The sequence below is a fragment of the Polypterus senegalus genome, chromosome 1 (genome assembly GCF_016835505.1).
Source record: "Polypterus senegalus isolate Bchr_013 chromosome 1, ASM1683550v1, whole genome shotgun sequence".
NCBI lineage: Eukaryota > Metazoa > Chordata > Cladistia > Polypteriformes > Polypteridae > Polypterus > Polypterus senegalus.
The window spans coordinates 69,392,215-69,405,056 of NC_053154.1; the positions used below are offsets into that span (position 1 = coordinate 69,392,215).

The window sequence follows — 12,842 nt, forward strand, 5'->3', positions numbered from 1 at the left end:
TACAGTGTTTGTGTTGAAATAATACTAGTTAAAACAGTTCTGGAAGCATTTATAACTGTAAGATAGACATCTACTTAGCAACTTAAACACAAATATATATAATACATATTTTGTTTAGATTTTTTACAAATTATTAGGTATTATGATTCGATACTGATATACGTATATTGCAGTTTATTTCTTTTTTTTTAATCTGAAGTTAAAGTTAAAAGGCACAAAATAAAAATGTTGATATAATCAGGAACTCTTGATTCAATCCATACCACTTCATTTTTTTCACTTTAGATGTGAAAATAGATTTTCTCACAGTAAGCCAGGGAATATTCAGTTACAGTATGTTAATACATACAGTACATACATCTAGGTTTTTTTCCAAGTTATTTTAGTCTGTATATGTAATTATTTATCTAAAAACAAAATATTGAAATGTATTTTTAAATTGTTGTAACTATATTACCTGCTACAAGGCAACACATCTAAACACTGTTCAAGGGATTGTACATATTTTGTAGTATTAAATATATTCATGTATGTATGGGGCCAGATGCAATGCTGTTCTGATCTGATCAATGTGGAAAGCATTCTAGAGCAGCCTGGTTCAGTACTGTTATACTATAGTATGAACTAGACTATAACGCAATCACATTTGTCCTACACACCATATTATCCCACCTGGAGGAAACGAATAACTATGCTAGGATTTTGTTTATTGACTTCATTTCTGCCTTTAATACAATGATCCCATAGAAGCTAATAGTGGAACTTTCTCTGCTTGGATTGAACATCTAAGTTTGTAACTGGATCTTGGACTTCTTGTCAGAAAGACAACAAGCAGTACGTATCGGCATAAAGACATTGCCCATCATCAAACTGAGAACGAGGTGAGAGGATCATTTGCTCTTTACTCTGCTAACACATAGCTGTACTGTACTGCCAAATCCAGCACAAATCAGCTCATTACGTTTACTGATGATACAGCAGTACTAGGACTCATCAGTAATAAAGATGAAACATCATACAGAGCAGAGTTGGAACAGTCAGTGAGCTCGTGTGGGGACAACAATTTGTCCCTTAATGTCAATAAGACAAAAGAGTTGATTTTGGACTTCAGAACAAAGGCTGAACATCTCCCCACTGCATATCAGTGGCTTTCCTGTGAAGAGGGTCAGCAGTACAAAGTTCTTGGACATCTACACTGAGGATCTCTCCTGGGGCCTCATGTATAAATGGTGCGTACACACAAAAATGTGGCATAAGCCTGTTTCCACATTCAAATCGCAATGTAAAAAAACCTAAACTTTGCGTAAAGCCGCGCACATTTTCACAGTAGCTCCAACCCTGGCGTTGGTTTTGCAAACTGGCGGCACCCAGCGTCAAAGCAGTGCTATGCCAGTGTGGTTTCTCTTTCTTTTTTAGATCCACATTCCTGATGCGGCTTTATAAATACACTGAAATTAACTGCATATTGTTTATTAGTTTAATGCATCTGATTGTAATTAACCTGTAACAACATAATGGTCCACAGAATGGTCAAACTATTCTAAATACCAAAGCTGCTGTAGCGTTGTTACTCTCACTGCACCTTCTTCTTTTTCTTTCAGCTGCTCCCGCTAGGGATTGCCAAAGCGGATCATCTTTTTCCATATTACTCTCACTGCACCACTCAGAGTATTTATATCACTGTATCTGAGTGGGGAATCACAGCTGCACAGCAGCTGATCGGAAAGAGAATTATCGGTAAACAGCATCAAGCACATGCTGCCTCAGCCATGCTGTCTGTTGAACTGCTCTCATATGGCAAACGCTTCAGAGCCTTTCCTGTACGGACCTCGCAGTTCAGAAACAGTTTCATCCCAAGAACTATAAACACACTCAATCAGTCCATCAAGTGCTCCTTGTAGAACGCTTTAACTTATAAGTACAATTACCTCACTGTAAACTTGCGATACAGTTATAATATTGTGCAACCTGAGCCACTTTATAAAGCGCGTATTTACATATGATGACGATATCATTTTTATAATAAAATGCAGCAAACTATGTTTATCATATTATACAGATAAAACTTTAACTTCATTTAAATAATGTATATTGTTAATAATTAAACATTTGAGGACACGGTGCCGCAGCACTAGCTAGGAACTGATGCTCTGTTCACGGTTTGTTCCTGCCTCACGCTGTATTCTTGCTGGGGCTGGCGCGACACTGGTAGGATAGCTGGATGGAATAATTAAACATGTACTACGAAGATATTTCAATGTTCCTTAAAAGTTTTGAAGAATCTGCGTTCTAAGCTTACAGATGGCTTACAGAGCTGATTGTGTGGTGATTGGTTACTTGGAGAAAGAAAAGTAAGGACAGGAATTGGGAGTTAGTACGTTTGAAAAGAGACAGTACTGCTACAATAAGTTATTTCATTGAAGGTTGTACACGGCGCAGCAGGCATCTTGCATGAGGCGTGAAGAATCATTGCGCCACCGTGTTTTCATGTTTAATAACATGCTTTAACTCCTATTATCATGAAAAAATCAAATATACATCTCAGTATTTTAATTATTCAGAGAGCTGTAATATCATGAATGTAATGGATTCTGTTCTCTGTCGGAGGAAGAGAAAGCCTGTTTAAGAAGTACATAGTGATTCACACACATTGAGCGCATAGAAAAACATATACAAAACAAAGCATTTAACATATTACTTTAATTATGATGAGATTTCAGAAACTAGTACATTAAACGATTTAAAGATGAAGTTTATGATGTTCTACTTTAATGACAAAATAAACTATGTGATTAAAGTGGAAATTTCAAAATTAAAGTTGACATTTCGTGCTTTTTTCCCACTGTGTGCCTATTTTTTTTCTCTGTACCCTAATAAGCTTTCATATGACACTCAGACGGTGGGCCACGACTCGCCTTTTCACGGCGACTTTGATATCTGACAACTTCTTTTTTATTTCGGGCACTGTGCGACTTTATGAACTTGAGCTTTCGAGTTTCTTCGACACTCTATGTCACTCAATCAACCTCCTTTTGTTGTTTATACCACTGTTTAAACCAACAAATATCTTTGCCTCCACTTGGTATTCGCTGAAATTCTTCTATTTTTGTTTTTGCCGTTGCCTTTTCACAGAACACTGAGCTTAAGGGCTATTTATGTTGAGTTGCATATTCAAAGAGGTGTAATTCTGGGAGGAGTTGGGGTGGGACAGAAGGCGCGTGCACGTACGTTACTTTTCACGCTGACCGGGATTTATGTAGCGGGAGAACGTGGAAGTTAGCTGTTTGCACAGATTTATGCATCTGGATTTTTTTGTGCGTAAGCACATTTCTGCTTTTGTCCGTACGCCATGTTATAGCGTGAGTGTGAATTCTACGCACCCCATTATACATGAGGAACCCTGGACTCTTAATACCACACACCAGGTCAAGAAAGCTCAGCAAAGGTTGCACTTCCTTAGGAGGCTGAAGCAAGTAAGAATTCCTCCTTCCATCCTCACCACTTTCTATTGGGGCACTATTGAGAGTGGCCTGATGAGCTGCGTCACATCTTGGTTTAGAAACTTTAATGTGTCTGACAGGAAGACTCTGCAGCATGTGTTGAGGATGGCTGAGAGGATGCAAGAAGAAAGCCATCTGCATTGTGATTGACTCCTTACATCCCTGTCATGGACTGTTCAATCTCTTGCCATCTGGTAAGAGATATTGCTCCATAAAATCAAGAACAGCCATAGTGTGCAATAGCTTATTTCTACAGGAAATAAGACTGCTAAACTCTCTGTAACATGCACATAACAACCAGTTCTAAATAACAATGAAAATGATTAGTAATAGTGTGAATTATATTAAAACCAGTAATGGCGCACTGTACAATAACGTGCAGTGAATAAACTTGACTTGAGTATTCATAGTTTTCATATTCCTTCTCTGTACATTTAGAATTCGTTTGCTCAGAGGTTCATGCGCTTCCTGAGCAGCTCTTCTGTACTCCACCCTAGCGGCCTGCTTCTTTTCTTCTTTCGTCAACATCTTTTCTCGATAAAACTGATTAAGCCAGTGTTTGTGTTGCAATTACTTAGTAAGTCTTTAATTTGCCTCAAGAACGATTTAAGATATGAAGGGGTAGGGATGTGATGGCAAAGGTTGTAGGGAATGAGAATAGCGCCCATACGGATGCGCCGCACGGCCGTCATGCTGGTCACTGCCATGAGTTGATTCTACAGTAAAATAAAATAAAATAAAAAGAGCAAAAACCTTGGAGGTCAATCAACACCCCAAAAGCGAATAGTAGATGTCACGAATATTAGATGTCACGTAGTATATGTGTACCAAATTTCAGGTCAATAGGTCAAACGGTTTGCAAGCTACAGGTGATTTAAAATCCTGGACAGACAAATGGACAGCCACAGTTGCATATTATGTAAGAAGATTATAAAAATATGTAATGAATAAATAGTAACTTAAACTTATTGGGCAATGAAGTAATATAAGCCTCTTATAATTACTGAACTTAGTTTCACCTTCACTGCTGAAATAATGTGATTTAGTGAAAAGAATTTGTTGCCCGAATAATGCTGTTAAAAATTTTTCCTCCCTCTTGTCTCTTTCACTCTCTCTTAAATCTGATAGTTGAAGGATCAGACTTTTTTAATACTGTACCTGACACAGTATACTGTCTCATCTGAGGGATCACTTGCTGTTTATGTGTTGTGTTCTAAGCCTATCAAGTATCATTTTAAGCTCTGACATTTTATACTCTTGTTCTCTTTATATATTGCTTGTCATCTTTTTGTATCTGTTCATTTACCTATTGCCATTGTAGTGGCTATTCAAGTTTAGGTGACTCCAAAGCTTTGACATTACCTGCTAGTTTTTCTGTAGTTCCCTAGGCACAGCTAGGTGGGCCCAAGCAAAACTTTTAGTCTGGGAACCCCCCTTCCACCCCTAATTGTATTAATTTATAATAAAGTTAAATGGAACTGAAAATAATATGCAGTACTGAAAATGTTAGTGGCATTCAAAATGTATACAGAAAGATGCACTAATTCATCCATATATTTTAGCTAGGTTCTTAAAGAGAATAAATATTAACAAAGTAGTTTTGGTAAGATCAGCTAACTACAGAGAAGACCAAAAAAAAATTCAGTTTATGCAGATGACATTTGCTTTTGCCATTCTGCAGTATACCACACAGCATTTTGGTTTATCCCAGGTATTTTAAGAAGACTTGCACTTTGTGACTATAGAATGTGATTTGCTGTACAGGCACTGATAACTTCTTTAAGGCAAAGTAAGGCTAAGCCATTAAAAACTTTCTTTGTTAGAAGGAAGAATTTTGAATCATGTCTAAATTTATCTGGAAGCCAGTATAGTAATTTAAGAACTGTAACTACCCTGTTACAATTTTCTCAAGTGCATTGGACCGTAAACCAGAAGGTTCCTCATTCAGTCTGTTTTTAACTCATTGTCTAACATTGAATAAGTCATTTAACCCACCTGCACGCCAACTGTAAAAACTGTACTCAAATAATTGTACTATAGCACTGTAGGTGTAAAGCTCCCTTGGATTTTTTTCACTGTAGAAAAATAATCTTTTTTAAAGAGTTAGTTGTACTTCATAATTCTACTTATTATCCATGCTATGATATTTAGTATCACTGATTTAAAGACAGTTAGGGTGTTGTGACACACACAGTTATCTGTAATCATGTAACGCAGTGTTTGTGGATATGGGCCTCATCATCTGATGCCACAGTGGCCATCCTCATCTACAAGTGAAGCCTGGAAATGACATGCTAATGTAGTTTTCACTCCCTTTCTGTCTATTGGTATTTTGACTTCTCGTCTGTTCCTTGGCTAAGATTTTTCCTGATCCTTCTCTGTTCTTTCATGTTCACTCCTTTTCTCTTGAACACACTGCTGTTTGCAAAAGATATACACCACCAATTTTGACATTTCTACATTACATATTTACAACAATATTAGCCTCTTTTGCATGTGCATTTTACACATTTTTATACTCTGAATTGTGTACACTTTTTCCAGCAAATGGCTGCATTCTTCTTGTTAAAGTGTAGACATTTTAAGTAGGATCACAGGTTGACTACAATTTTAGACATCGATTATTAGGCTAGGGCTAATCCATTTTTGGACCCAGCTTTGTTACATTGTTTTTTCCTTACTCTCGTTTCTAAAATCCAGATGACTCAGCTGCCCACTTAGTACCTCTGAAATATGTTTGTACATTTTTATATGTCAGTAAAGTAAAGGGTCTTGAGAGAGCACTCAAACTTAAAGAAGGTCAAAGAAAACCAGTAAAACCTGTACCTTTACCATACAATGTAGGTTTATTGCTACCTTAATTTAAGAACATGCATTTACTGCTCATCTTTAGTTATCTTCTGAGAACTAGGGTTCAGACTTTTATATTTAGAGTATATAATAGCTGAGTATCTGTTCTTCATAAGGGCACAAAGCCCAGATGCAACAAATTGTCATTAGTAATTTTTTTTTACATTTCTTCACTGATTTTGCTTCTCTTATTGTTTTATTGAGTTTTATTTATTCTGAAATTTAAAAAATATGTATTAGTATTTTTAATATACAAGTCATATTTTGCTGTTTAGAAAAGACTCAAAACATGTGTCTGTTTTTTTTTTTTTTCAATACAGCAGGCCCTGCAAAATCACATAGGGTTATAAAGAAGACTCCACCATATCAGAGAAATTCAACCAAAGATGAAGAGGAATGCACTCCAGTAACACAGGTATTTAATTCAAGAATGGTAACTCGTAAAACCTCATGCAGTAGTTTGATATGCAGTTGCTATACTCACTGGTTGGGCAAAAGATGTATCAACTGCAGGTTTTCACAAATAAAACTCATTGCAATGTGGTGATGCAATAACATCACCATCAAAATATCCATCCATCCATCCATTATCTAACCCGCTATATCCTAACTACAGGGTCACGGGAGTCTGCTGGAGCCAATCCCAGCCAACACAGGGCGCAAGGCAGGAAACAAACCCCGGGCAGGGCACCACACACACACACACACCAAGCACACACTTGGGACAATTTAGGATCACCAATGCACCTAATCTGCATGTCTTTGGACTGTGGGAGGAAACCGGAGTACCCGGAGGAAACCCACACAGACACGGGGAGAACATGCAAACTCCACGCAGGGAGGACCCAGGAAGCGAACTAACTGCGAGGCAGCAGCGCTACCCACTGCGCCACCGCACCATAATAATTCATTAAATTTATATAACGCTTTTCTCAGTACTCAAAGCGCTATCCACACAGAGAGGAACCGGTAAGCGAACCCACAATCGTCCACAGTCTCCTTACTACAAAGCAGCAGCACTACCACTGCGCCATCTGTGAGGACCCAACAAAATATTAAAAATGAATAATGAGAAAAATCAAGGAATAAAATGTAAACCAATTCATAAATGACAGAAAGCAACCATAAATTCATATCATAACTAAATCATTACAATTTGATTTTAATTTTTATATCCTATCAATATATTGTCAAGCTTAATGTAATCCATCTATCCATTTTTCAAACTTGCTTGACCAGAGCAGGGAAGCTGGGACCCATCCAAGCAAGCATTGGGCACAAGGCAGGAACAGTACCTGAATGGAGCTTGTAGAGTGATGGACTCATTTAAAACTGGAAGAGTGGATAAAAATAATGTTGTCTGCATCCGCAAACTGATGACATCCATGCCAGGCAGAATTGCAGCTGTTCTTTAGTCTCATGGAGAAGTTACATGATGTTAGATAAGATTTAAATTTAGTCAGAGGTGACTATTTTTTTTGTCTGGTGTGCTTACAACTACTATATAGAAGTAATGCAGGGACAGATGGATGTTTGCTGAATTTTTTGCTTTAACAAAGCAGTTTATAGAGAGTTGGTCCTGCATCATACACAAGGCTCATAGGTATTGTTTTGGAATTTATGGTTGAGTTTATTATAGCAAATGCAATGAACATTATGCACTTTTAAGGCTGGTTTTCATACTTCACGCAACGCGACGCATGCTCCTGCAGACGCTACTGCTATGCAAGCGGTGTACTGTTTATACTTACGTGCATACTTTACGTAAATCTGGAAGATTCCAGCAGGTGGCAGTGTAAGATATCATCACGGTGAGAAAACGTTGACTTTGCAGTGTTGTGAATTGCCTGAAACATCCATTAGATTCCGAGAACACCTTGCAAGAATATCTTTGAAAAGGATGAATGTTTAATGATTACACTCATCAATGCAAGGATGTTCTCATTCCAGCAAACATCAGGCAGGATGCAAAAACACTCAAAAAATACAAGCACACACATAAACTAGTGTCATTTTAGCATCACCAAATCCCCAAACCTTCATGTCTTTGGAAGGAAACCAGAGCACACTGTGGAAACCCACCAGGAAAGCATGCAAACTCCAGGCAGGCAACACCAGGGACATGATTCCCTGTGAGGCAGCAGTGCTACCACTCCACCACCATGCTGCCCCCACATGTGTAATTATTATTATTACAGTATTATTATTACAATTATTATTATAACAGTATTCATTATTTAATTGAAATTAACGATTTAACTGTAAAATATAATATACTTAATTTAATGAATTTCATCATGAAAGTGATATCAAGTATAAATCTAAGGATTCTAAATGTGCGGAGAGCTGAAATATCATAAATTTAATATGTTCTGTGTGGCAATTGCTGCTTGCCGCTCCTGTGAGTTCAGGAGGAAACCCCAGAAGCACATAGCGATTAACAACTGAGTCGATTTTAAGATGACATTTACGACTGCCTACAGTAATGATAAAATAAACTATGAGATTAAAGTGGACATTTCGAGATTAAAGCCAAAATTTCCACTTTAATCACAAAATAGACCTTTTCACTGCGTTCCTAATTTGTTTCTCTGCGGCTCAAATACGCTGCCGTACATTCTGATGCTGTTGTGAAGGTCGAAAGAAAAAAAGAGACAGCACAGAAGATGGTATGTGAGACCTTTAAAATGTGTTGTGTCATTAAGATGGGGAATATGCGAACTTGAATATAAAAGCACCACAAATGCATTTGTATGTTGGCATTTTCCTTCACCACATTGAACCATTCATCAAACATCGAAGCATGCACATCGATGCTGTAGGATCTGCAGAGTGGCTTTCTATCACATGTAGATAGTAAACAGAGACTCTGACGTCAAGTTCCGGTTTGATCACACTGCATATCCCCCAACTTTCTGCTGGTACTGCAACTCATGCATGTGTCTTGTTAATTTCTGAGGATGTTCCCAGAGGACATGTCAAGTGAAAGCTGGGAACGCGTGGCAGCCATGATGCATGTGCATACGCATTCTGAGTGTGAAGTACAAACCAGCCCTAAGAATGCATTCTCAGCATTGCCAAAAAGACAATGAAAATTGCTAAAGGTTTTGTAATTTGTTTTTCTTTTCTTGTCTCCCAAAATAAGACTGAAAAAGAAAGAATGATAACAGGGAAGCAGACATTCCCTGATAAATCTCAGAAGTCCATGGACAATGCAGAAGAAAAGGTAGAAGCGGTTTTGAAACGCTACCCTCCATTAATGCCTCGGGTGGATCCACATGGTTCCCTCTGCTCTTCTCCACCTGTTCTAGCGCCAAAGGATGCAAGTGTCAAAATAACTCTGCCCATTCCTGTTACAACCGCACCCCTCACTATTTCTCCAGGAGTAGGCACTCAACAGCAAGGGCAGTTTTCAGTCATCAAAGTAATCATGCCCACAGGCAATGTAAGTGTCCCTTTTCCAGAAAATTCTGTATCTGCTGCATCCAATGAAAAAAATACAAATCCTTCTGCATCATCAGTAGCGTTTCCACGAAACAACAATAATTCCAAACGACATGCAGAGCCCACATCTGAAACTACTACCACAAAAAGGAAGAGAGGAAGGCCCAGGAAATCTAGACCAAAAGATGCAGAGCAAGAAAAGCAAACAGTAGAATCTACACAAAGTGTAATCCAAAGGGCATTGTCAGTAAGTGGAGTGGGGCCCCAAGAACTTGAGCCTAAACATCAACAAGTAACTAATTTCATTGAAATTATGATATCAGAAGACACTGTGATGAGTGTGATGCCCAATACAAATTGTCACAGCCAAGGTGAAGAGCCTCAACAAATGGCACAAGGAGTTCACGGCATTGAAGATCTGCAAGAAACTGTAGACCTCACTATTCCCAATAAAGACTATTCCAATCCAGGAAATGATATTTTAGCACCTGAAGATGTAAGTGTTGCTGAAGGACTCGAGGCTCGTACCTGGGAAACCAGTAGAGCTAACGTGGAGGTCATCAAACGAGGTCCAGGTATTTCATTTAAATTGACCAATCCACAGAGTCACATTCAAGACACGGAGGGAGCAGAAAACCTGGAAAACACTGGAGGAGAAATCATTTTAACTAGTATTAGCACAGAAGACAGTAGAAGAACGTGTGGGAGTCAGAGTGCAGAACAATTGTCCTCAAGGCCTCTACATGCAATCCCGGGTTTGCCAGCAATAGTGGAAGACTGCCAAACATGCAAACACTGAACTCTTTTTACAAATGAATATAGTGAATAAGGAAGGGAAAAAATCATGAGAGACTTCAAAGAGAATGTTCTGTGTATTTATGATGATGTTTAGCAGAACCTCAAGATAACTACATATTTTCATTCAGACTTATATTAGGATTTTACTGGTTTTAAAAATATCCATATTTTGACATAAAGAAATCATGTGTTCATCTTCTTACTGTGAAAACTGAGAGAACATTGTTCAGGTATATTGGCTGGACGGATTTCTCTTTTTCTTGTTCTCACTTAGTATGAAGGTGACTTCATTCCTACACTATTTTTTGTATTCAGTATGATTTCAATGATATATTGGCTGTGTAAAATTCATTCATAAATTGCATGTAATGTTTTTTGTGAATGTCTGCAAAGTGTACAGTAGGCAATATAGCACTCTGTTTAGCTTTTTTATGCACTTACACACACACATACATAGAAAAGGCATATACTCAATATACACACAATATTATGTATTGCTACGAGCCTAGGGGCACCGGCAACCTAATATATGAGACAACAGAAAAGATTGTTTAATCTAGACATGGTGGTTGTGTTTGTTAATGCTTGGTAGGCAAGAGAGGTGCACCCTTAAGTAAGCAATGTGCCCAGTTTGAGGTCCCTTATGGTATTCCTGGAGGAGCCTCTCAACAGCAGTTCCTACTCTGAAGAACATAAACCCAATCCTTCAATTATCTTTGTCTCCCCTCATTTTATATTCCCACTCTTTGGGGGCATATATGAAAAGGGAAGTTAGCCAGCCTCCTGTCTGGCCTTCCTGTGCCATGTTGGACTTTCTGGGCTTCCAGTCTCCCTACCAGGGCTTGTTCTCAGTTGTATGCTTCCAGTTCCTTCCTGAAAAGAAAGCAGCCCAGGCTCTGAGGCACACAGGGTTCTCAGACCCTTTTCCGTGGTTCTCCCAGTGCTCTCTGAATGTTTAGTAGGAGGCAGGTGAGCCTGAGCAAGCTGTGACTGATATATAAAGAGTGATGCAGAGATATTAGACATGGACATATATACATACAACTTTATATTCGTGTGTGGATATAAAACATGCAACATGCAACATCACAGTAGTCTATAGTTCTGGAAAATCTTAACTATTCATCTTGTATTTATGAAATATTGAGGAAGAACTTAAAAAAGGAGCTTTCGTCAACAGTTAAAATTTTTGCAATACAATACAATTGACAGAAACAGCAATAGCTTTTCTAATACAGAACCATGCCAGGTATATTAGTCAAGATTTTCCACCCATAAGTTGTTTTCATAATGAGGTGAAGCAGTTTTTTGTGCATGTTTATTTTCTGAATGCCCATGCCTAAGCGCTGCCCAATACTTATCATGTTTTATATTTCCATTGAATGAATACTGTGCTTTGCTGAAGCACTGAAACTTCAAAGAAATTAAAAGATCATTTATAAACGAAAGAAAAGCTTCATTGCTGTTGGTTTCCTGCATTTTGAGGGTCTTGAAGAAGCAACTGCCTTTTTTATGTCTGCTCTGTATGTATGCCTTGTGTATCTTTACAGTTTTGCAGTTGCAATGTTAGCATGCAGAAAAGGAAGGAACGGCAAAGGTGAGCAGATTGAACTTCACAGCACATGTCAGTGCTCTAAAATGTCACAATTCCAAAATATGCAGGTATCCGAATCCAACAAAAATATGTTTGACTTAATATATGGGTGTTTTGTTTTATTTTCTCTTATCCTCAGAGACTCATTTTATATTCTGTACTGTTAATGGGAAATTAAATGTGTGATGGCTACAACAATGCAATAATACACTAATAGCACAATATAATGCATGCCTGGTTTGCCTATTTTTTGTTATTGTTTTATTTTGGGTAAAGATTATAGATTCAAGATGAACATATTTTGTTACTGGTTATACATTTTTTTCAAGTTCATCGTGGCAGTAAGGTGTTCAACTTTATATCAAATTTGTGCCTTCATAGGCTTAAGATCATAAGAATCTGACAAACGGTGGGTTTACATGTGCTTCAATAACATGGATATTCACATAAGCTTAATTTCTAAAATGCCATCTAACCCCTTATTCTTGTTAGAGAATTTGGGTGATTGACCTCTGAGAAACCCTGATTACCAGAGGTAGATTTCTCCGTGAATAATCCGATTATATGGCCATGTAAACCCATGACGGGGTTACTGTTAAGGTTCTTGTAGTCTACACATGTCTGTTACACTCTATCAGCTGCACATGTGTTTGCTT

At 38.0% G+C, this 12,842-nt stretch overlaps 1 protein-coding gene across 3 annotated transcripts in view; it reads left to right on the plus strand.

The window, feature by feature from the left end:
• rfx5 (regulatory factor X, 5) overlaps positions 1–12,415 on the plus strand; it is a 36,260-nt gene extending 23,845 nt beyond the window's left edge. For all 3 annotated transcript variants that reach the window (XM_039750330.1, XM_039750345.1, XM_039750338.1), the window contains 2 exons: positions 6,671–6,765; positions 9,496–12,415. In XM_039750330.1, the coding sequence (XP_039606264.1) occupies positions 6,671–6,765; positions 9,496–10,593 (1,193 nt within the window). In that variant the 3' untranslated portion in view covers positions 10,594–12,415. The remainder of the gene's footprint in view (positions 1–6,670; positions 6,766–9,495) is intronic.
• Positions 12,416–12,842: the final 427 nt, after the last annotated feature.